Below are 26,994 nucleotides of genomic sequence, written 5' to 3' on the forward strand. Positions count from 1 at the left end.
TATTTTTTATTAATATTTTGTAGATGTCTTTCTTCAACTGTCGAGAAGATGACAAAGTTGCTGTATTAATTCATCTGTTAAAGAATGTTATCAACCAATCAGAACAGACTGTGGTGTTTGCTGCAACAAAACACCACGTGGAGTACCTGCAAATGGTAAAAATTTTGTATATTGAATATAGTTTTGAAATATTGTTACACATTGTAAATTCTACTGCCAATATTATTGAAGAAAAATAAAAAAAAGTTGTAAGTTAACAAACAATAACTAAAACTTCCTGGAAGAATTTGTAGTATTACAAAAACATGTTTTTTTTTCAATATCATAGAAAATGAAATCACATTTTCATCTGCAGTAACAAAATACACTGTAGCTACATGTATAATAAAAACAGGCAGCAATTTCCAAATTGACATTATGGTATTACATTCCTTGATTTTTTTTTATCCAATATATATGTACAGTGGAACTTCTGAGACCAGATATTAAAAAAACAAGATTCACAGACACTATATATATATAAATTGAATGAGATATTTTTTGTTTTTTTATTTAAATGATCATCTGTTTTAATTTAGCTAAAAAGGTATTGGTTCATGTATCCTATTGCAAGTGACTAGGTCTTGGATAACAGACATGTAAAGTTATGGTTTCAATTCACACAAAAAAACTTTAAAATGGTAGTTCCTGCTTCTCCACCATTAGAACGTTTGTATTCAGCATTTTACATCAATCTCATATAAGCATCAAAGTAACTTGGACTGATTTCATTCTATTTCAAAGGAAAGCTTGAAAGGCTTTGATGAAATAGAGTATGACACAAACATATCACTGATTTCAAGAGTTGTGTCCCTTACCTTAGGATGGAGTGACAACTAGTTTGTTAGGAGTCAGAACAATTTGTCCAGACAAGGTGACAGCCTTACCATCGGACTGTTGCTTCTGTAAACTAACACATTAAAAATTTGACTCAATGTGTTGGATTAGGGAATAATCATTTAAATTTTGAGAGGGTCACTGACAGATTTTGTAAGTAGATATCTTGGCTGGGAAAATTTGAAAATAAATCATCTGGCCGGCACTGCCTAGAACATAAAAATAAATTATATGGCCTCCACTACCTAGAACATATTAATAAATTGTTTGGCCTCCAGTGCCTAGAACATAAAAATAAATATTCTGGAATCAACTGCCTAGAACATAAAAATGATTTGTCTGGACTCCATTGCAAAGAACATAAAAAATAAATTTTTTGGCCTCCGTATTCTACTGTACAGTGTAATGAAAATAAATAACCTAGCCTTATAGCATTTAAAAATAAGTTTTTTGATTCCCAAATTTTTTTAAATAAATATTTTGCCCAGACCAAAACTGCCAGCCCCACTTCAAAATCAAACAGTCATCCGTCCCCTTAGTACGAAGCAGGTTTGTTTAATTGATCAAACATTTCATGAAATATCTACCATACAATGTAAAACTACAATCAATCAATATCTTCTAGATTCTCCAGAAGGCAGGTATAGAAACAACATACATTTACAGTTCTCTGGACCAGACGGCACGTAAGATTGCTGTCGGAAAATTCCAGAACAAAAAATCTTCTGTCATGCTGGTTACTGACTTGGCTGCCAGAGGAATAGATATCCCACTGTTAGATAATGTGATCAATTTTAACTTCCCTGCCAAGGGCAAACTGTTTGTACATAGAGTAGGTAAGTGTACATTACTTTGAATTTTTCTTTTTAAGTACCATTCTGTGTAAGAATCGGGCAATTGGTGGCACATTATAATTCTCAACTTTTACCTCAAATATATTCAATACATCTAGAAAACAACTGAAAAGCTATTTAAGTTCACCCTGAAGCATCTGTGATGTAGATATTTTTTGACTGCTTATATAGGGAAAGAGTGCTAAATTTTGTATAAAGACTTTTCTCAAAAACTCAAAATTAGTGTTCCATGCAGCCTTTGAAATGGGTAGGGTAATCCAGGTGAAAAAAGGACACTCTAGCATGTTAGAAATGTATGTCAACATCTATTTAAACATATCTTACTTCTTCAAATTGCACAATAGTTCTCTCCCTTTGACCTATTGAATTTGTATATTCTATTATTTGACCAAGACCAGTGGCAAAGGGTTAATTAATGACACTAATAGCTAGTCCATGGTAAAGCAATGGTAAAACTGAGTCTTCATAAAATATTTGGATTCTTAAATGACTACTGTTTTATACTTAAAAAACTATACTTTAGTAATAAGTGCTATTTAAAAAAAAAATCTGTGTTGGTTTGGGGTAAAATTATAAAATTTTCTATATTTAACACTTGTATTGTATCATAATTTTAATGTGTAGGTAGTACCCCAAAATATCTTGGGCATTCTGCCACCTGGACACACATTTTACTGGAATAGCCCTAAGTAAAGTTGCCAAGGCAACAAGACATTGTAATGTTACTTTGATACTCATTTTTTTTATATGGAGGAGGTTCTTGAAATCAGTGATATGTTTGTATCATATTCAATTTCGACAAATTCTATTAAGCTTTCATTTGAAACAGAATGAAATTAGTCCAAGTTACTTTGATGCTTATATGAGATTGATGTAAAATGCTGAATATAAACTTTCCAATGATTTGTAAAAGTTGTGTCCCTTACCCTAGGTCTACTACCTTAAGTGTTGTCTAATTAATACTACTTTTACTGTTTTATAGGTAGAGTTGCCAGAGCAGGAAGAAGTGGTATAGCATACTCCATGGTATCTATGGAGGAGGTTCCATATCTGCTTGATCTCTGTCTGTTCCTCGGCAGACCTCTAAAAGTCGTCCCTCTAGAGAAGCAAGTCAATGGTAATTGTTGTAGTGTTGATTTTTTTTCCTGTAATCATGAAAAACAACACAAGTATTTGTTATGTTGATATTTATACCAAGAAATTGCTGCTTATTCTTTGTGATTCTAAAAATTGAATGGAACAAAAATGAATGATCCTATTGAAAAAAAATATCAGAAATTTATTTAGTTCATCATAAGCATGTACAGTGCTGAATGTAGAATTTATCCTATGTTATGACGTCAAAGTAAAAAATAGTATTGATACATCATTACTACAATTTTACACTCAAGACTTTTTATAAAATTGACCACATGTCATAAAAATGGTCAAAGTTTATTAATTAAAATAAAAAAATCATAAACTGATCCCTGATTTCAATCATTTTATGACAGATGAGGATGGTTACTATGGAAACGTCCCACAAGATGTGATTGACGATATGTTTGAGAAGATGAGGATTTGGCATGTGGAGATGGCTGAAATGGTATGTTACTTCACCTACAATATGGCAGGGTACAATAAAAATGAATTAGTTTTTTACAGCTGTTCTATTGGGTACTTTTCCCACTCTCTTCATTTCCCATTGCTCCATACCACATTGAATGGGAAGTTTACCCCATTTGAGTGATCTGTACATTCATCTTTCTTTTTGATTTCTTTGTCTTAATTGACCATCTCAAGTGGAGAATAAATTAAAACTTGCTCATTACTGCAGGAAAATCTGTTAAGGGATTGTTTTCAAATGCTGGTGTGATTATTGAATACAAATGCTGGTGTGATTATTGAATATAAATGCTGGTGTGATTATTGAATATAAATGCTGGTGTGATTATTGAATACAAATGCTGGTGTGATTATTGAATACAAATGCTGGTGTGATTATTGAATATAAACAAGTTTGAGTCGGTTTACACTTAATAAACCGCTTCTTAAACTTTAATACAAAAACAGCAGAAATCTAATATAAAATCACAATGTATTTTTTAATAATATGAAATCAACATTTTTGTAAATTTTTGAAATACTGTCAATCACTTACGCCATTAGTAATTTACATGCATTCTTTTACTGTATTGGGATATCCCATTTAAGTAGTTCCATAGTTAGGGGACATGGCTAAAATATCAAGTTACGTTATAGAAATGGACAATGTTACTAGATAACGCTGAACTATTCAGATTTTCACAAAAATTAAAATACATACATATTATCATCTTTCCTGTCTGTTTATGTCTATGTACTTTATAATCTCAACTAACTGCTCAATGGATTTTAATAAAACTAAATAGAAAGATTAGGCGTCATATATATCAGGGCATAATCTAGGATTCAGTGAGTAGGAGAAGTGACTTCTCAATTCCAGGAGTGATAGGGAGAAATGAGTCTGGAATGGGGAGAAATCATACTTTGCAGCTAGAATATTTTATCGCATTGATATGAAGTTGTATCTCAAAGACATTTATTCTGATAAATAATAAACAAATAAGATAAGTTTAATACTGCAATTCCATTCTCTATACTTGCAAACGAATCAGTACATGTATAATAAGTAACTGTAATTGAATATGGTAATTATGTGATCAGGTTGTTATTGAAAATTTGTTTCAAAATTATATTTTATATTTTGTTGATGCGTATAAAACAAGATAGCTATTGCCGGCTGCTGGTAAAGGAAGATAACATTCCAGTTTAAAATGTATACATGTAGTATTGTAAGCAAGGTATTAATGAAAACGGTTACTCACAGGTCTAGGATTTAGAAATATCATAACCAAACTCAACGAGTGGGTTGTGTTTTGGAATCACCTTGTCGGTCTGTCTATCAGTCTGAATTTCTTCACAATAATCTCGACTTCATATGCATGGATTGATTTCAAATCTGGTATGTGGCTTTATAAAGATGGGACAAATGTTATACTACATTTATGTGTTATTATTAGGAAAGTATGAAGAAAGTTGTAGAAAATGCACAGAAGAAGTATGTCAAGTCACGACAAGCACCTGCCAATGAGTCAATTAAACGATTTAAAGAAATGGGGAAATCTGGTGTGAGGCCTGGTATCCATCCTGTGTTCGGTGAGTAAATTAGTGAGGTGTACTTTTGTAATGTATTTTTAGGAGGAATATCAGTATGTTTTGCTCAGTTGTAATTTCACATCAGAATACTGTGAAGGTACTTTAATTTGTGAGTATTAATTTTTGTTGTTTGTCAAAAGTTTTCTTAATGAGCTTTGCTCACACTTCTAATTAGCGTAAGGTGAACAAAGATTAAATTCAAAACGAAACAAAAATTAAGAATTTGCCAGATAATTGAATCTGTTTAATTGAAAGCATTTGCTTTTTTGATAAAATTGACATTTTCTATCCTCATCTTGACATGTATTTTTAACAGGTGATTATGACAGTATTAAAGAAGATAAGAGATTACAGTTGTTAAATGCTCTGAAGTCATATAAAGCTAATAATGTAAGGTTTCAATATGTCAGATAGCTTTGACTTTCTCACAGGGTGCTAATTTGGGCATATTTTTCCAGTTTGTCTAAAAACTATTCGGTCAGATATTTATCCTGGACTTCAGTTCTTAATACACCACTTAGCATCTGTGAAATTAGAAATGCAAAAATTCATCACATACCTTTTTTGCCTGAAAAATATCAAATTTTGCATTTGCCAAAATAATCCGCCATGTGGTATTTGTAGGCCCATACAAAATTTTTATGTATTGTTGGAACCCAGCTATTCTTCAACTGATTTTGCAAAAATTTGAAACTTGCTAGCCTATTTTGTTGCCTGTAAATGATTAATTTGTTTTTTTCTATTTTAAACCATATTTGGGATGAAATGAAGGTAGACACTTGTGATTTACAGAGTTACTTTTTTAACAAGTACCTTTCTACTGAGTAACATTTGGATTTGTAATTTCAATATGAAATAGTTGAATTAACAAATTTATAAACTAAATCTGAGCAAAATGCAAGATTTTTATCATCTTACCTTCTTTTTTTTTTATATAAAATTTAAATCTGCTCTGTCAGAATGTTGGCTTCATCAAAACACAAAATGTGCATAGTTCAAATGAAATTATCAATTTTTACTAAATTGTAAAATAAAATTTGGATTATACTTATTAAATATTTATTAAATTATTGGGCCTGAAGTAGTTCTTAATAACTTTACTCCTTTCCTTATTTCAGACAATATTTGAAGTAAATTCTACTGCAAAGACCAAGGCATTTGAAATGATGAAGAAGAAGCGAGGGTATCATCAGAATATAATTCAAAGACAGGCAGATAAGTCTGGAGGGGTGATGTTTCCTGAGCAGAATCTTTCTATAACACAAGATACAGCTGATGATGATGATCTTGAGGTATGATACTTAAAAAAAAAAGCTGCGCAAATTAATTATTGTATGGCAGGTGTAAAGGAGGAGGGGCAGTAAAGGCTCTTATTGGCCTAAAATACAACTGAAAATGTTGAAAGATTCAATTGTGAATTTGGAGATTTTAATCCATAACATATCAACAAACATAAAGACTGGTAATTCTTACATTAAAAGGACAAAAGAATGGCTTTACCAAAATTTAGATTTACTGCCGATTTTGTACTTTTTTTGTAACTTTCTGGTCATATTTTTTGCAAGAATTTGGTGTTCGCATCCAAGAAACACATTAATATTTAGTGATTACATTCATTATTACATAGTTTATCGTATGTGAAAATATAAAGGTGCTTCTCGGATGTGGACATAGATGTAAAAAAAAAAACATTTCAATTCTCAGCATCTTGTTTTAAATGACGTATAACAGTTGCACTATTAAGGCGTCATTTCAATGAACTAATACCACATAACAACTTTTTTTCTAATATTTATACATGCGTACTTATATACAACTAAGATATGATTTGAGCAATATTCATAGCTTAATGCCCCTACACCTTTGGTAATTTTAATGCAAAATAGTGTGAGAAATATTTTGCTTATTTCTGTACCCCCTGCAAACAAAGTTTGGGGGATATATGGGAATCCCCCATCCGTCTGTCGGTTCGTTAGTCTATTCATCTGTCCACATTTCTTGTAAACACAACTCCTCCTTAACCGCTCAAGGGATTTTGATGTAATTTTATAGGAAGGTTGGGTATCATATGTAGATATGCATGAGGGAATACAATTACTGCTGGAGAACACCAAAGGGAGATAATCCCAATTTAGGGTTTTATAAACATTGTAAGCACAACTTTGCCGAAACTGCTCGAGGAATGTTTAAGAAATTTTATAGGAAGGTTGGGTATTATATGTAGATGTACATGAAGGAATATAACTACTGTTTACTTCAATCTCATGTAAGCATCAAAATTACTTAAGCTGATTTCATTCTGTTTCAAAGGAAAGCTTAATATAAACATATCAATGATTTCAAGAGTTAAGTCCCTTACCCTTCTTAAATCTCAAACAAAAATGTAATTCAGTCAGATTCGTTTGTTTGTCTGTAGAATGCATTTAGTGTGGTAATTGGTAAGAAGAGGTCGGGACAACCTGTACAAACCAAAGGCAGCAAAAAGAGAAAAGTTGAGATCAGAGACAATGAAAATTACCTCCATTATGCTCCTTCAGATTTTGATTCAGAAAGCAGGTAAGTGTGTTATGTACAGTATCAATTTGAATTCATTCTAAACCTGTATAAACCAGACCTGATTTTCTTCTGCTTTAAAGTGGAATTCTGCTTTTTCTAATCCAGATTTTACCGTTATGACTCTTTTTTTAAAATGTATATTTACTAACGATTTCGCCAATTTCCGCTTTGTTTGTTGACCTCGTAAAATCAGGTTTGATAAACTGAACATCTTCTTAAACCAATCCTGTCCTAATAGAGGCTCAGTTCAGACAGATGTTACTGTACTATTGTATGTTAATTCATATATGTTAGTAGTGAACCTCATGTCTGTTTGTCTGTTTTCTTCATTTGTATGTTAGTCATTCTTGATTTTAGGATAACAATTTAGGAAATACAAAATGGCCGAGATATTTAGTCCATCATTCTTTTATTCTTTATAGTTAAAACTTGTCCAGGCTTTTAGAAAATTTTGCAATTTTTTATCAAATTATTGCCAAATTTTATCAAAAAAAAATTAATATTTGCAATTTTTCATGAAATTATTGTAATATTTTTAAATTTTTCATCAAATTTTTGGAAAATTCTGCAAATTTTTATCGCATTCTTGCATAATTTTGCAATTTTTCATCCAATTATTGCACAATTTTGGAAATTTTCATCAAATTATTGCTTTTTGTTCCTTTAGGATCAGAATACCTTATGTTACCAGTTCATGTCAGGAACTTACCTACTGTTTCTACTCCAGTACACAGAATACTGCGATTCTTGAATTTGTGGTTTTGAAATTTTCAGTATACACACCAAAAGGAATCTCTTTTTTCATTAGAAACCAAATTTTGTTGTTTGGTCTACCCACGAAAACCAAGAAATAGGTACCCCACAAACAAAAGTACTTTCACAGTACAGTTCATATATAATTCCTATTTTGTAACGATTAAAATCTCTTTCAAAATCAGTAAATGTGTTTTAACCAATTACTTTAAACGTATTAATTTTCATGGTTGCTATTTTTCGCAGATTTTGGCAAGTGAGCATATTCGTAGGTATCAATTTTTGTGGATTCAATAAAGGATAAGCATTATATATTGTTAAAAATGAATTTAGCGTGAACTATTTTTCGTGCTTACCTGTCCACCACGAAAATGGCGAAAATTTGTACGTTTACAGTATTTAGCTTAATGATGTTCTATCATTACTGCAAATAAAATTAAGATCTAGACTTTAAATCAAATGAAGATTTGAGGGACTTCTTTTTGGGTGGGAAAGATGTTTAGTGATAAATTTGCTTTAAAGAAATTCAGTTTTAAAAGTTAACATGTATGCATATCTTTGATATCAGTGTTTAAGATTAACATTCAGTTAAAGCATTTACGAAAAAAAATGTTCTAAATTATGTAAGAAATGCAAATTTTTTTTACTGTTTTATTTCACATCATGTAATCTTTGAAATTGGGTGTATAATACATTGTACTATTTTCACAAGAATCAAAAACCTCCTGTGTTAGCAGCACTTTGATTCTAGAAGATTACTGAGATGTCTTTGGTTATGTATGTATTGATGGGTAACAATTTACACTTATGGTTTTCGACAAAATTACAGGCCTTAAACTTAATAAGTTTTAGATGATGGAAACATTTCTGAATTTCTTACACCCAACTCAAACAAATGGGTAATATATTAGAATTTGTTTGTCCATCCATCTGTCATGCCCTAGTATGTAAGAATTTCATTGAAATTATCTTGACTCCTAATGAATGAATTGAATTCGTATTATTATTGTTGATTTAATTGAGGTTAAAAGAGCTAATGTAAATCATATTTTTGGCCCCGTTGCTGTGCAGTTGGGGACATAGAAATACTGGTGTTGTCTGGTCTTACTTTTGGATGCCACTTCCCAGAAACCACTTGACAGATTTTGTTAAAACTTCGTAGAATTTTTAGTCACCACTTGTAATTGATCATATTGCATCACCATTTTGATTCAATGAATTTTACAGGAGTTATGGTACTTGGTACTTAATTTTTTTTTTTGGGGGGGTGGGATGATTATGAGTTGCGTGTATAAATTGTTGTTCTAGAGGTAGAATGTTGTAAAAGAATGAAATATATCATTTATGCCTTCTATCAGCTTTTGTCAGATCAATGGTATCCATGTTTATACCACCACTCAACAAGTAGGTGGTTTATTATATAGATAGCAGTGTTTTATCCAATTATCCCAGTGTATTAAATTTCAATAATTCACACTGTGAAATAAATTCGGTAATTTCACTCTTGCACTTTCTCCCGCAAAAAACATCACAACTTTAATATCAATCCGCCAATCACAGAATTGAAAATTCAATATTGATAAATTATGAAGAAAATCTATATAATAGGTAGGATACTCAATTTGTTATTGTAAATAGCTAAAATATTATCACTCGTGCCAAGAACGCTTGAGGATTTAACTTGTGTGCCCACTCTCCTTAAATCTAGGCATTCTTAGGCACTCATGATAATATTTTGGTTATTTACTCTTGTCAATTCATTATCCTATTAATCATCTTATCCATCCGTCTTTATGTCATTCCAATTTCATTCCAATTATCTCAATCCCCAGTGGATGGATAAATATCAAATTTGGTTTGTGGCTTTCTATAGATTTGTCACATGTTGGAATCGAATTTGGTTTCATTCTGATATCAACTTCCTGTCTTGTGGGGCTTGAACGAGTAGAGGTATATCTAGCATGACAACTCATGCAAAGTACTTCCTGTCTGTTTAAAATAACTAGGTCACGTAGCTGGAGCTTACTCTCTTGTACAAAAGTATCACTTTGCAGGCTTTAGAAGATGAACAACCAATTATATTACAATGTACAAGAAAAAGACTAATGCTAATTAGATTGAAATTTTAACACATTTCATACTGCATTCCTTTATTTTCTAACAAAATACATTTCACAAGTTCAGTTTTACTAAACAAGGCAACTGATCTTTTGAGAAGACAACTGGATTTCTTTACATCACTTCAATATCTTGACATATTACAGCGAATGATATAGTTAACTTCAGGGTATAGATTTGGTCTTCCTTTGATTGAATGACCATTACTTGATGAAATGTCTTATGCAGTTGACTGGACTATTAACATGGAGATTGAAATTTTCTGTCATCCCATAGATATTTTAAACCGAGTTCAATAGAAAGTTTGAATATCTCTTTCTCAATTGCCTGGTAAACTGCCTAAAGAAGTTCATCTGGTGATTTTCTTGTCACCAAACAAAACGAACTAACTTCTCTGAAGTTGACTATATTACTTGCTTTAAAATTGTTTAAAAATAGAATGTTAAATTGTTAACATAACTGTTTCTGATAGTTAACTTTGCACCTTAAACATGAACTTATTAACAGGCATTAAGGTGGACTAAAGAAGAACCATGTTTTCTTTGGACATTCCTTTACCTAGTTTTCTTGAAATCCTTAGAAATCGAAAAATGGCATACAATTACTTTTTAGATTGTCACAAGCACCAATTTTCACTACAACTTTGGTTAAAGGATTTCACTACTTTTCAGATTTCAATCAGCATCAATATTTACACTGTGTTTTCAACAGGTTTTGGTCACAAAATTTGAAATTGTGATTTAGGGCAATACATAACATATCAAGTTTAAATCAATTCAAACAGTTCACTCTGTGATTTTCAATCTTGTGAGTTTGTTTAGTAGTACAATTTAATACCCCACTGTATACCCTTGTAATTGCACTCAGTAAATTTTTTTCGCATATTTCAAATACTCAAGCTGTTTTTATTATCCCCATTGCCGTGAATGTATTATTGTTTGTTTCTTTTTTGCCCCATGTCGTCTGCCATTCCTTGATCCACGACACTTGTACACCATATTTTCTACCAGTCCTTTCAATGTTTCCCATTTCTGCCTCTGCGGCAACCATTTTCTGGAACGCAGCAGTATATACACTGTTATAGTCAACATTTGAAGACATCTTGATTATCTTGAGTACGAGAAATAAATTCACTTAATCACTTGAGTATGATTGATTTAATCACCTGAGTATTATTGATGTAATCACTTAATCACTCAAGTATGGTTAGTGTAATCACTGATTCACTTGAAAAAAAATTAATGTAATGTAGTCAATGGATGAGAATTTTTGTAATCTTCCTATTACTTGAATACTCGATTACCTCTGTGTTTTAATCGTTGTAGTGTGATGATTACACTAACTCACTAAAATTGATTACTCGGTTTATGTAATTCTCTGAAATGTTACTTAATTGTTAGTGTGAACTTTCCAAAATTATTCTGATCTTATTTTAGTATGTCAGAAACTCTTGCACTGAGTTTTTCTTGTAACGTATTCCTCTTTTGACTTATTTTGGCATTTTCTGTAATGTCCTGGTACAGTAGATTTATTGTGATGTTTTGGTGTCTGTAAAGGGTTGACTTATATCTGTATCCCTGTCTTCTTTTTTATGTTATAACAGTCTGTTATAATCTTCTGAAAAAAAGACCAAAATTTAAAATCATGTTTTGTAATACATGTACTAATTAAAGTCTATGAAATCAAATGATTTAAACTTGATTTTTATATTAATGTGTTATCCATGAAACATAACACAGTACAGTTTTATAAAAATTTATTTACACAAAATGTTATAGGGTTTATTTTAGAGTTATCTCTCTTTCACCATCTTGAATATCATGAAAACAAGTTTTGTTAGACCATTTGAAATGATAAATTGTTTTTTTTGTTAAATTTCTTTTATTGAAGCCTTGTTAAAATAAGATTTAAATTTTCATGTACCATAATGTCAAGTACATAACACATAATTGATATGTTGTAAGGGTTTTTTTGGGGGGGGGAGTGGAGTAGGAGCAGAGGAGGCAAATTACGTTTTTCTTCTACATTAAAGTAGATATATATATATTTCCATGAAATTTATATTTTATTAAGTAATATTGAATTACATCAAATATAAAATCTGTTTTGGAAAAAATTGGCTTGTTTTTTAATTCAACCCATTTAGTAGTGCTCAATTAAATTTTATGAATTCAGGAATTCAGACTTTAAACTATAAAAGATAATAAAAATATGCTGATTTAAGTTACCTTATGTTAAATATCCTGTTCTAACTGAAATACTAAACTGAAGTAAACAGTTTATATCAGAAGTACTTGTTCACATAACAAAATGCAAGCCCTTGCAATGATTAGGCAAATTTTATTAATATTCAAGGCAATTTTTGTGGCAATGCCACTGCAGTAAAATTGTTTGCCTAAAAGAGAATTAAGTAATCTTACGATCTTATCTGCCAAGGTTGTGTTTTTTTTTTCGTTTTTTTTTTTTTAACAAAAGTAGAAGGTATCATTTTTAATTATTATCTGCCCCTGAACATAGTATTTACATTTTCACTGAATTGAAAAATATTATTCAATTCTTAAATTGACGCAGCTTAGTTCGATGGTGGAATTACTATATGTGAATGATAGATTTTATTGACTTAAATCCACTCACTGCCTGATACTTAAAAAGACTGACATTTTAATATTTAAACTAAATCATTCATTAGTAATATTATTCAAATACAGACTTTGCTCGCTTGACCTTGGATGAACTTTACCTATAGAGTTCTTTTTTTCTTATCTTTGTTTAAATTTTTTTGCGCCTATAAACAGCTTTGAAAAAATTAAAATGTTTCTTTGAAAAACCTTAGTTTAACGACAAACTATTGATTCATTTGGTCTTAAATCTAGTACATGTAACAAGACTTATTGATTATTTTTGTCTTAAATTTAGTACTTGCATTTTTAACGAGGTATTCTTTTAATCATAAAACAACTTAAATAATGGTTTGTAAAAATTACCCCCAACAAATGGGGTCAATTATACCATAATAATTATGAATAAGTGAGAAGTAGCCACATTTAAAAGGTAAAAAGAACCTACATACAAATAAAATGTGATTAAACCAAGAAAGGGAGACCCACATTTTTGGCCTGACAGCTTGTCAATGTCAGGGGCAAATAGCACCAGCAGATAAAATAATCGTCCAATTTTGAGTAAGAATTCTTTGTCCCTTAACCCCATTTCTTTACCTTTGCAGTGTCTCAATTTTGTATAGACTGGTCAGGGCCTATAAATAATAAAAATATCGACATTTTCACCTTGTAATATATAATAAAAAACTGCTCTCTGTCAAAGACAAATGGGAGAAGTGAGCACAAACAAGAAGTTTTTGCTCCTTCCCCCTCTGTGTAAAGACCTTAAGGAGGTAGACCTAAGGTAAGGGACATAACTCTTGAAATCAGTGATATGTTTGTATTATATTCAATTTCACCAAAGCCTATCAAGATTTTATTTGAAACAGAATGAAATCAGTGTAACTTACGTGAGATTGATGTAAAATGCTGATAACAAAAGTTCCAATGATTTGTAAGAGTTGTGTCCCTTACCCTAGGTCTACCTCCTTAAATGAAACTAAATGTACATGGTATATGAATAAAGCATGTTACTTCTTTCCAACTATTAAGTATATGTTTTCCCAGACTGCCCTGGGACTGAAACTTAAAGGCATGCTTGATGCATAGTAAGTGGATGGGTTTACGTTGGTCCCTTTACTTAACAAGACAAAATATCAAATCTAAAAGCATTTGGTTTTTTTTCTTGTCGTTGGAACTGAACACCAAGGCTTTCAAGAAATTTGTTTTTATCAATAATTGCCGAAAACGTAATCTTATATCCTGTTTAAGAAATTGTGATTTTTTGTTTTAATATGCATGCTTGGTGCATGGTGAGTGGGTTACAGGGTAGGTTTTTGGTTTGTTCTATTTAAAGAGAAAAAATATGAAATTAATATGTGTAATTTTGTGTACTAAAGAGAGACAAATATTAAAATTGTAGGGTTTCGATAGATTACGGTGATATTGTAATACAAGTACGCCCACTCTTCCAATACAAAAACATAAAATTTTCATAACGCAGTTTATATGTTTTTATTCATATGAATATAAATAGAGATTGACACAGTTCAGCCTTGTTTGAACAGAGTAAGGCCATAACAAAGTGATTGTTCGTTTTTTTTTTTTTGTTTTTTTGTTTTTTTCTCGTTTTCCAACACTTAACTTCAGCCTTTTTCTAGTTTTTATTAAAAGATATTTTAACCTTTTTATGCAGTCCGTTACTTTTAGTTTTGATCAATATATTTTCAACAAATTCTGTATAATATAACTCAGAACTTTCTTATCAGCGAAATAAAAAAAAAATTCTAAAACCTGTGGCCTGTTTGTTTATGTAGAGTAAATTGACATTTAATGCACAAAATGAAAAGATTCATGTATGCACCTTGAAAACATACTTAGCAAAAAAAATTATCTAAAATTTTATTATTAAAACTGAATTTAAAAACAGACAGACAATTATTTTTATGGCCTTAGTTTGTTTGGTATTTATCAGAGACCTTTAAACCATGTGCATGTACCTGTACTTATTTTTTACACAAAGTTATCTTAATTTATACTACTAGGAATTTGTACACTTAAATCTTTCTAGTAAATATGGACATCACATCATGGAATTTTTTACACATTCCTTTTGTTATTTTTAGTCTGTTAGTAACACAGTAACTATTTATTACTAATATGTTGAAATGATAGATACTGTTAATAGAAAATCCCTGAAATCAGCTGGCATAGTTGATATTATGGTGTGGGTAGTGGAATGGATTTGTAAAGTGGCCTATTAGTATTGCACCTTGTAAAATTATTTAGACCGGCATGGTTGATATTATGGTGTGGGGTCATGGAATGGATTTGTAAAGTGGCCTAACAGTATTTCTTCTTGGAATAGAATTATTTAGTTGTACTTCTAAAGAAAGATATTGGGTAGTCTTCTCAATATCAAATAATGTAACAAAACTAGACAGAGATTTAAAACATAAATTTTTATGCAACTCTCGTGTTCAACGAATAGTATAGTACTTGATACCATTTATTGCAAATTCAGACATTCAACTTCCAATTCACACCTTATTGTCAAATCACAAGTTCTATTCCATACTCCACTCAACAACTCCACACCATAAAATAAAGCATTCCAATTAAACCACAAACTGGATTTTAAATGAATTATTTGCTTGAAGCTGATTTCGCAATGTGCTTACTTAACTGCACTTAAAAGTTCTTTCTGTACTTTAGCAGTTTCAAGAGATTTCAAAAAGTGGTATTCCAGAAAAAAAGTAGGTGTCCAGGCTATTTTTTCATAAAGAAATTTTTTTTCAAGAAATAGTAAAGGAAATATTTCTTTGATTGTTAAATCAACAAATTTCATTTCCTACTGATGTGTAAATTTTCTTCAGATAAACACAAAACTAGATTAGTTTCTATAAAATTTCTACCCTCAAATATGCAGTATTCCTATTTTGGTGCAGAAAGGGAGCCGGTAAAAGGATATATAACTTTGCAATTCTTTTACTAAACATATACTTAAAAGTTAATATTTCTTACAGCTTTCAAATGCTTCCCTGTGAAATAATCTTCAAATTAAAAACTTAATTAACTGATTATCTGTCCAAACCAGACATAATTTAAGGTCCCTTCATAATTTAAAGATATTTGTCACCATATTTTGAACTTGGATTACCCAAACATTTCTACAGATCAAAATTCAGAGCTCAGTCCTATTACATACAAAAATATATTGTGAAGAAGAGTTTTTAAAAATTATCCTTGGCCCCATAAGCACAAATAGTTTCTCCCTAACTGGAAGCATTAATAAATTTGATCCTTATTCCCTGAACTCAAACAGTTACTCCCTAACTCTAACTGGAAAAGTCAATAAATTTGATACTGGGTCCAATAAAATCAAACATCAATACCATAATTGGAGAATGATGATGTCATTGTATGAATCATTAAATGCCATATGTTCAAAGAATATTTTCATTTATGGCAATTAATTGTAAAATTGAATGGTCAAACTCAAGATCATATCCAGAGATTTTGTAAGTGTTGGGGGGGGGTCAATATAAAAAAAAAAGAGTGGTTCAGATTATTAGTTGTCAATTTTGTCCAAATTTTGCAGGAAATTAACCAGATTTTACAACAAAATGGCATAAAATGCAAATATTGTAAAATTTATTCCAAGTTTATAGCTGTTAACAATGAAATATGTTTTTTATTCCAAGTTTATAGCTGTTAACAATGAAATATGTTTTTTATTCCAAGTTTATAGCTGTTAACACTGAAATATGTTTTTTATTCCAAGTTTATAGCTGTTAACACTGAAATATGTTTTTAACTTAAGATTAAAATACTTTAAAAGTAAAGTTTCAAATAGGTTAATAATATGTAATATGAAACATGATTCACACAGTCCATTTAGTTTTGATGGGGGTATTGAACCACAATATCTGCATAAATTTTTACACAGTGATACATTGCACTTTTCTGATTTTAACTGTGCAATTGAATACAAATAAAAATAGGTAATGTTTACCTTCAGGTAGGCTTCCTTTAACAAAATACTATGCTAATCTTTGTTCTTGAGATTTCAACCCTATTTTGGACTTATCTTTGTCCTATGTTCAACCTAAATACATATTATCTATCAAAACAATAGACTCACGTCAATTTGTATTATCCAATTTTTAATACCATTCAATGACCTTTGAGTGATCTTGACAGTTAATGGTATTATTTTTTTAATTAGCCCTTCAGGGCTTTTTGGCCTAGTCTTGTGCTAATATTGAATTAATACTTGACAGTATTGTTGAATTGATCAATTAAACAATGGATTTTAGTATTATATCTTTGATATGCATATAAAACCATACAGACAGACAGACAGACAGACTGTTGCTCTTGAGTGTTACATACCAATTTAACATTAGTACAACAGTTGATAAACATGTTTAATAAAAAGTAACATATATCATTATTTTAAAAACATTGGTACCCAGCCAATATTTACTTATTAGATATTTTGCATAAAACACTTGTTTTTCATTCTAGTGTATCAGTATCTAAGATACGATCTATTATGCATACATAAAATTTCACAGTTTATAGTATTTTCCTATGATAAAATATTAAATATATATTAATTTTGCGAAAAAAAGGTGCACAAAATACATACCCCTAAGGTTTAGGAAAGGGTCTTACTGCATAATGTGATTAAATCTAGGGTGCTGTTATTGATGCATATATATAATATAAAGCGCTGATAACTTGATTAATTAGACTACTAATTGATATAGCTGAGTTTGTAATTTGACACTAAAAGCATTGTATGGGATTTTTTTTTTATTGATTCATGTCCATAGCTATTCTTGAAGTAATATTCAATTTGTTTAATTGATCAATGAATAATTAATCTTGTTTGAAATAGCACATTGGTTATATTGTGTATTTGAAACTTAAGGCGTTAAAAGATTTAAATTAGGATAGGATTATGGTATTAAGTATAATAATAGCCTTTTGTAAATTCCTTTAATTTTTGTCTGTTGAATCATGCAACCCCACACCCTCTAAAACTTTTTTTTTCTAATGTAAATACAAAATGTGATATACATTACACCCAAACTAGTAAATAGAAGCAGAAATGGTTAAAAATGGTGACAAATGCTTTGAAGAATTAAAAATTGATGAAACTATGAAGTTGCCCAACAGCAGAATTTTTTTTTAATGTAATTAAAAAAATGCTATATTGAAGTACAGTTCCGAATAAGTTTCCTGCAAAAAACAAAACAGTGATTCTGTCATGCATACTTTTGTACATAAATATTTTGGTTGGAAAACCTTCAGATATCATATAGACAATGTTTATTAAAGTAAAGTCTTTAAAAGTAAGTTGTTGTAGATATTTAATTTTAGTTTAATTATAATTTAAAAAAGTAGTGGGGGGGGTATTATCTCACACCATTTAAATAGTCTATTTAGTATCAGTCTTTATCAAAATCAAGCAGGAGGGGATGTCAAAAACCAACCAAAGTCACTTTTATTTATAATTTAGAAACATTTACAGACTGCAAAGCAGGTCTGTTTTTTCTTTCATTGTTGCACTTTTGAGATAAAATTATATAGATTGTACATGGAATTTGCAAGACAAACCCTTTATATAACAAAATTGTTGGATAAATAGCCTTCAAACTTTGTGGGAAATATTTTTGTAGTTTCCGAAAATTTCATAAGTTTGTAAGTTTGAATTTCATTCGAAACACTTGATTATTACTTGTTATTACTGACTATAACACTTGATAATTTGTCTTTTCAATTTTTCAATTTACTCATTGCCTGGAATAGAGTTTGCAAGGCTCATTTACATTTCATTGTCTTTACCCTGTTTACCAGAATTTCTGATGTAGTACCTAGTGAAATCCAAAGACTGATCTGTATTTTATTGTTTACTTATGGGTTCCTGAGACACTGCATTACAATGCAAAATCTCATATTTAATACTTTTCTCAACACTTGTATCATGTAGAAATAGATATTTGTCATTTTTTATAGGTATTTTTACACAGAGATATGTTTTGGTCTATATGCTGAAATAGACAAATCTCCATGCATTTAAATGGAAGATTGTGGCCCACAGATAAAACCACAGATTCATGTGGCAAGACTTACATACTCTTTTGATTTCATGAATGACAAAAACCTCAAAAATCGGTTTTTAACTAATGATAAATCATAACCAGATCCAAGGGGATGACAGAAGGCCTAACCCCCCTTTATGCTGAAATGCTAATATGAAAAAAAAAAATAGAAATGTTGGAGTACCATCCACCCCCTGATGCTAGTTGAAAGGCTCCCCTATTCAGAATTTTTGAGTCTACCACTGATAGTCTTTGTACATTATTCATTTATCAATTCACACTGTCACAAATTGCACTTAAGTGTAAATGTTTGTAAGAATCAGGCAAAATGGCAAAAAATCAGAAACATGCATGTCAAGACCCATCTGACAATTTGATCAAGGATACTTTCTCTATTTGAAAAGATCATTATTTGATCTCTGCATCACTGGCTTTGCACAGAAATTTTCAATAGAGTCTAAGAAAAATGAGGTTTTTGACAGAATTATCTACCCTTGAAATGTTCATTTTCAGTGCATTTCAGTGAAATTGTAACTCAATGATCCAGTATGATATGGAAACTCTTGTCTGTTTTCTTTGATTCTGATGGTGCAAATAGTCAAATTACACTATCAAAATGATGGTTTTTTTTCGTGATTCACCAACTTCCTGATTCTTACAGGGACTGACACTTAAGATAATATATTCTTCTGTCTAACAAAGGAAATATTGATAAACGTGAAAAATGATATCATCTAGCCGTTGTTTGTAAGAGAAGTATGGCTCATCAAGACTAATTTCAGAATATTGATTCCCTGACCAAATTATGGACATATTGATATTGGTTGCATGAGTACTAACACTTAAAAATGTCAGGCAGGGGTTACCAGTATAAGGAGATCAATTTATGGAAGTTATTTTATCAAATCACTCACCAAGTCCCTCTGTCATTCATACTTCTTCAAAGTATCATTACAATATATTGACTCCAAATTGATGGATTGATTTCAAATTTGGTATGTGGCTTTATAAATATAGGGCAAATCTTGTAAGCAATTTTGGTACCTGTTTTGTGGGTCTTTGCCTGTTTAAATGATATGGAAAATTTTCGCCACAAAAATCTCGGCTGCCACTGAACAGATTGACTTCAAATTTGCTACGATAAACATACTAATTTTCTTTGTGGACAAAAACCAGCAAAAAATAGTACCTGCTAAACTAATTTTTAACACTACAAAATGATTTTTTTGAAACCGCAAAAAATGATACCTGCAAATATGATCACTTGATAGAATCCATGAAAATTAGCAATCGCTAAAATTGAAATGTTTACAGTATGTGGCTAAGATGGGTCATATGTTTTTAGCAATCATGGTTGCTGTCCTGTTCATTATCAGTTTCCTCTATGGGCAGGGTTATAACCAGCGTGGAAACATGTGCTACCTCAAGTTATGGTTAATAGACCAGAATTCAAAGGGAGCTACCATTTCAGTTTTATGGGGTAGAGTGTTCAATATTCATTTCCTTATCAACACAATCAGTCATCAGAGAAAAATAATTTCTACCGCTAAACAAAGAAAATATTGATAATTGTTAAAAATGATATCATTTAGCACTTGTTCTGGAAAATGAGAAGTATGTTTCCTGGAAACTAATTACACTGTATTGATTGGTTGACCAAGTTTATGGACATATTATCATTGAGTACTGGCACTTCCAAAGGTCTGGCAGAGGACTATTTTTAGTCACAGTGTTAGAAATGAGGGGTTGTCCACTTGCCTGTGTAATAATTTGTTGACCAAGTTAACAGAGATATTATCATTGAGTGATGGCACTTCCAAAGATCAGGCAGATGGCTATCGTTAGACAGTTTTAGAAATGAAGGCTTATACAGTTGCCTGTCAAAGTTGAAAAAGGGACTTAATTTTCTAAAGTGACTTGCTTTTTGGGCATGTTGAAATATTGAAGTTGTATTTTGGATTGAAATAAAAACAAAAGGTGTTGAAAATTACTTTAATTTGCGATAGTCACTCTTTGGCAATTATTATTATACCCAACCCCCAAACAAAGTTTTATGGGGTATATAGGAATCACCCCGTCTGTCTACCTGTCTGCCCACATTTCTTGTAAGCAGAACTCCTCCTAAACCGCTCTACAGATTTTGAGGACATTTTATAAGAAGGCTGAGCATCATACATGTATGTAGATGTGCTTAAAAGAATATAATTAATGGTAATTATCTCCAAAGGGAGATAATCCAAATTGAGGGTTTTACCATTACATGATAAAACCTTGTAAGCTTAACTCCTTCTAAACCACTCAAGGGATTTTAATGACATTTCATAGGAAGGTTGGGTATCATATGTAGATGTACATGAAGAAATATAGTTACTGTTGGATGACCCCAAAAGGGGACATCAAACTTAAGTGTATTATATATAAGTCCATTTGAATTGGGGTATTCTCTTTGTGAGCTTGCTCACAGTGTATCTAGTATTTTACACAGCTTATGGAACAATAATTCGATTCAAGGAAATAGAGGCACAAAATATACACCCAAAACCTGTCTAAACCTATCCCTGAAACAATTTGATGACCTGTCTAATCCAGACACATGTAGAATTACCCTTATATAAATTTATATGTATGTTTAATCTGAATAATTCAAGGACTTGTCTAAACTGAACAAATTTGGGGTTTTATGTTTAATTGTTCAATCTATTCTCATGCTGATTTCTGAACTGAATTTGTGTTTTAAGTATAAGTCTGCCTTAGAATCAGGCAGTGGTTGATCAATGAAACTATGCAAACACATTTGTTACGACCTAAAAACTATTCTTCCCGCAATCATTTTTTGAATTTGCCATAAATCATGAAATAATTATCACAGGTTATAGTGTAAAATTATGGTGGTAAATTTTCCTGTACTTTTCTATAGTAAAACTTAACCCAACTTGAAGTGTTAATATCTCTGGTGACGAACTTTTCATTTTCACTCTTATTGCCGAGTTCAATTCTTTTGAGGCCTTCTGAAGGAAATTCAATCAAAAGATATATGTGAATTAATTATCATAAGCTTCTGCCTGCTTTAAAGGTGGAGTTGTACTTTATCTAACTTCCTTCTAGATTGTAAAAAATTACCAACCAAGCATTCCCTTAGATAGACTTGATTGTTTTTGTCAGCTTTTTCCTGTTGTTTTATTTTATCAAATCGACTATCCCACCAACAATTATACTCAAAGTTAGTTCCACTAACCAACCAATCCCCCTACCACACCACACAAAACCACAAAAAAAACTCTTTGTTTATCCGAGTTCCACTATTATTTTAAGCATATTTCTAGCCACCACCAACCCCCCCCCTAAAAAACCAAAGCAAAAAACTCTTTGTTTATCCTAGTTCTAGCTTATTTAGGAACATCTACACATTACCATTATTTCTAGCCACCACCAACCAACCCCTCTCCCTTCTTTCCCCATTCCTAGCACACCCATAGACATCCATTCTTTCTGTTATTCCTTTAACTATTTATACCATGGACGGCCATTATTTCGATCTTGATTGGACCCCCGCCCCCAATATCCCACCCCCTTAAAAATTGAATGGTCATTTAATAATTGAAGGTGGTTATTCACTTCAAGTGGTTGTCATATGTTCAAGTTTAATACTACAATAACAATTGAAACTAACATTGACATCAATTCAATTAAAAGATAAGTCCAATATAGGGTATGTAAGTCTCGTCATGTGACTCCGTGTTTTCATGAGAATGGGTCCTCATCTACCATTCAAATGCATTGAGATTTGTAATTAAAATAGCACTGAGTTCAACATAAAAAGCAAAATATCTTTCTGTGTAAAAATACTGTTAAAAAATGGCAAGTATCTAGCTATACAGGATAAAAATTTTAAGAAAGGTATAAAAATGGAAGGTCTTGCATTGTGATGCAGCGCTTAGATTTCCCGGAAGTAAACAATAAAATGCAGATCGGTCTTCGGATTTCAATACGTTCTACATCGAAAATTCCTGAAGGGAAACTGAAACTAAACGAGACTTACAAACCCTATTGATTGCTGCTTTAAGAGCTGTTTCAGAACATTAAATTTCTGCATGAAAGTAAATTGATAGTAGAACTTCTGACCATTCAGAGTGTATACAGTTCGTTCCTTATTTAAATAAAAAATTTCTACTTCAGTTTCACATATACAAATATAGAATGTTATTGCTGATCCATTCATAGCAATTTTTCATTTTTTTTAGTGACAGGAAGTTTTTCATTTAAAACAATATTATTGTTAATTGTTGATGTGCTTTATGGGTCACTAATGTCAGGGATATATCTAAGATAAAATAAATATTCATGAAGATGAGCCACCCTGCAGATCTTGTAATGTTTAACGTAGCAGCCTTTCTATAAGAACTTGGGAATATATACTAGAGGCAGATGGTCAATGAATGGACCTAAAGTCTATCAAAGTAGCCTTCCCCATACACACATAAATGTTTTCTATATTAAGCAGCACCATTTCCCCTCTTAAAATATGATAAAGTAATAAATGACCAGGTAAAAAGTATCCCTTTTGTTTTTTTGTTTTTGTTTTTTTTTCTTAATTATGTCCCAAACAATCAATATATTTAGATGATTGATTGAATATCAGTAGGTAAAGTCCTCTTCATTTTTGAGGAGATTCTGAAATTGTCTAGAAAATTGAGTCCCAGTCTTTTTGAAATTATTAGTGCTTCAAATGATGATTTAAGTTGCAGTTAACTGCAAGCCAACAATCTATGATCTACAGTAGCTTTTAATAATTTAAATCTTAACTGCAATTCTCTTAAAGTTTAAGAAATTTTCTGCTTTTTCTTGGAATGTTAAGCATGAAATCTTGTCTGCAACAGAAAGCACCAATTTAAGCAAGTTATACATTATATTGACTATACCCAGGGCTTAATTTTGTCTTGCTGTAGGCTAAAAAACTTGAAAATTCTAGGGGTTGAAAACCACCCAACCCCCCTCCACCCATTTTTTTTTTTTGGGGGGGGGGGCAAAAATTTGTAAAAACAACTAAATAACTGATGGTAATCAAATGTTTTATCATTAAAGTGCCATTTATCAGCCAGTTAATTCAAAATGACAGAAGAAAAGTAATGCATCATTTACACCCATACAATATGCAGGACGACAAATTAAAAACATAAAATATGAATGCTCACAAAAAATGTCCGCATACCTTATTTAGTGTTGAACACATTGGAAAAAGCACATGTGCGATCTTAGAACACTTTATATATTTACCAAAGCAAAGGCCTTAATATTATTTATGTAAAGCATAATAAGAAATACCCTATTTAAGTGGGATTAGTCCTGAGTCAACTTCCATGTATATGTAAATATAGCCATGACAAGATTTATCATCGGTTGATCAAACACATCAGATATCCTGCTTAAAGGTTTAAATGTCTTGCGATTTCTGTAAATCTTTTAAGGGTTGAAACATTTAAAATTGCATGTGATTAAGGGAAGTTGTTTTGTTCCCTTTCCCGCCAGATTTTGGTATTTAGTTAGATTATGGTCTGCTTGTCCTATTCAATTCCCGCCACATTTAATCTAGGATTTTAGGTCAATGGTTTTATAATCTGTGTTGGATACTGTTCAAGGAACTTTTACAAGTGGAAAATAAACAATACAATTTGCTTAGGGCATTTAAATAAATTAAGCAGATTTGACTACGATTTGCCAATGGAAAAATGTGGGTGCATGTGAATCGTGTTGCTGAAATGAGAAATTGATCCTTTATTTGTATAGTGATGTTTAAAAATGTGGTACTAAAAAGACAAAAGTTCAGTTTTGATATTCATTGTATGTACAATGTAGACTTCTTTGGTTTTGTGTTTATTGATTAAATAGGGCAGAAAAAACCAGTTATGACAAAGCTCATTCACCTGGCTTTTGGTTAAACATCAATATTTTTTTAACCCCTAGGTGGCAATAGTGAAAGTTTTTGAAATATTACCCATTTAGAAATATGACAGAGCTATAAAATTTTTTAATTTCATTTTCCTTACTTCTTTACAACATAAGAGGTTTGGAGTTCCATTTCTCCATAGCATCAAGACAGAAAATAACTTAACAGACAACCTCTAGCATTGCTGGAGTGCATTTCACAATGTTCCCACCTTTTAGACTGACTAAGGAGAAGAAACCACTATATCTAGAGAGGAGTAAGTAAAAAATTAGAAATTTAAAGTAAGAAAAAACTCATTACCAAAAAAAAATCAAGGTTTAATAAACAGTTGACTGAAAAATGAAGTGTGATAATTAATAAATCATGTCATAATTTAAAATAAAATCATGGAAAATAAATTTATTCTTACCTCCACCCCCTTAAAATAAAATGGTTGCTACCAAAGGAAGGCCACATGTTTCTATTTTTATTTACCTTATTAGTCTGATCATCTTTGAAATACAGCCATTAACTGAAACCTTTGGATTATTTCTACGTATAAGTATTACTAAGCAGTATGTGTTATTTACGTAAATCACGACCATGTTACCATGGTAACTGCAGATTTTATATTGCTACTGGTCAGAAACACCTGTCTTCCCTGCTAAGAAACCAGTCCTTCTAATTGTAAGGCAGAAAAGGTAAAATTGACAGAAGGGAAAAAAATTGTGTTGTTATTATTTACTTAAATGTCCTTAAATTACAATCTTTGCCTAATAAATTTCTGACAACAAGCCCGAGCTAAAACAAATTAGCAATCATTGGCATGTTAGCCAAATTCTACAAGCGGTCCTCTAACCATCTCAATTTAAGCCGGGTGTCAAAAGAATAGGCCTGCAACAGCGCTAAGCTTGTCGTAAAAGGCAACTAAATAGTGCTCAGAAACCTAGCCGGTGGCTAGGCGCTCTGCCCACAGAGCAACTGGGTTGTGTGCCCCAGGTGGTGGAATGGGGTACACCTGGCGTGTTACATGCTGGGGTTGTCAGGTTATAATATGGAAAACCTGACCGCAAACCATAGTGGTGCACTATGTTGGGAAAGATGCCAGGTTCCTTGCACGTTAAAGAACCCTGCTGTGGTATTCGATAGGAGTAGGAACCTTTGCGCTCCGCCACAGGAGGCTAAATTGCCCGACCTTACCCATCCCTTCTTTTTTCTAGTGGCAATCAAAATTTGTCAACCCTATTATCCTTGTATCCCATCCTATTTTTCATTTCATGTTCATTTTATCATCCATTTCATGTTCATCGTCTGAATATAGCTAAAATATTGCTGCTCAGACGTTAAACCCCAACAATCAATCAATCTCAATTTAAGGAGGGAGACCTAGGGTAAGAGACATAACTCATGAAATCAGTGATATGTTTGTATATATTCAATTTCACCAAAGCCTCTCAAGCTTTCATTTGAAGCAGAATAAAATGAATCCAAGTTAATTAGATGCTTACATAAGATTGATGTTAAATGCTGAATACAAACGTTCCTATGATTTATAAGGGTTGTGTCCCTTACCCAAGTCTACCTCCTTAATAAGACTTTTTTAGCTACTTCTTTCATACTTTACATAAGCTTATAAGCAATAATCATGTACAACACAACTAGTACCAGTTTTTTAAGAAGGGTAGGAATAGGTCATCCCTGTTCATTCTTTTATCACCTTTGTGGAAGATAAAAGGTGTTTAACCTTAAAGAACAATAGACTTAGTCAATTTAATTAACAAGTTCTCAAGATAGTGTTGTTAGCTGTGAAACACGTTTGTCTTCTTTGGTTTTGAGAGGCTGTCTATGTCAAAATCAGGCAGATTCTATGGTAATGGTTGGCATAGGGTAAATTTTATCCCACTGAATTTTTTGTTTCAATGTTTATATCATACGTATGTCAAATAGTGAAAAAGTCACACTAGATCACTTGGAAAATGATTTGAAAGTTACCGAACAAAGCAACCAAATTTTGCACACCAAAAAAA

The 26,994-nt window shown here is 31.4% G+C and overlaps 1 protein-coding gene and 1 long non-coding RNA gene across 2 annotated transcripts in view; one reads left to right on the forward strand and one right to left on the reverse strand.

Moving 5' to 3' along the window:
* The window catches only part of LOC148597999 (ATP-dependent RNA helicase DDX54-like), a 43,851-nt gene that overhangs the window by 7,753 nt on the left and 9,104 nt on the right, over positions 1-26,994 (forward strand). The window contains exons 8-15 of the mRNA XM_088559880.1: positions 24-155; positions 1,502-1,712; positions 2,713-2,847; positions 3,224-3,315; positions 4,772-4,907; positions 5,224-5,297; positions 6,026-6,199; positions 7,324-7,463. Of these exons, the coding sequence (XP_088416006.1) occupies positions 24-155; positions 1,502-1,712; positions 2,713-2,847; positions 3,224-3,315; positions 4,772-4,907; positions 5,224-5,297; positions 6,026-6,199; positions 7,324-7,463 (1,094 nt within the window). The remainder of the gene's footprint in view (positions 1-23; positions 156-1,501; positions 1,713-2,712; positions 2,848-3,223; positions 3,316-4,771; positions 4,908-5,223; positions 5,298-6,025; positions 6,200-7,323; positions 7,464-26,994) is intronic.
* LOC148598000 (uncharacterized) lies at positions 10,350-24,643 on the reverse strand. The gene is made up of 2 exons (XR_015918292.1): positions 24,367-24,643; positions 10,350-11,951 (listed from the first exon to the last, which is right to left on the reverse strand). It is a non-coding gene; the product is annotated as an uncharacterized LOC148598000 (long non-coding RNA).

This window comes from Perna viridis, chromosome 14, assembly GCF_037379345.1.
Source record: "Perna viridis isolate PV_CMFRI_1.1 ecotype Kerala chromosome 14, ASM3737934v1, whole genome shotgun sequence".
In the NCBI taxonomy this organism is placed as follows: domain Eukaryota; kingdom Metazoa; phylum Mollusca; class Bivalvia; order Mytilida; family Mytilidae; genus Perna; species Perna viridis.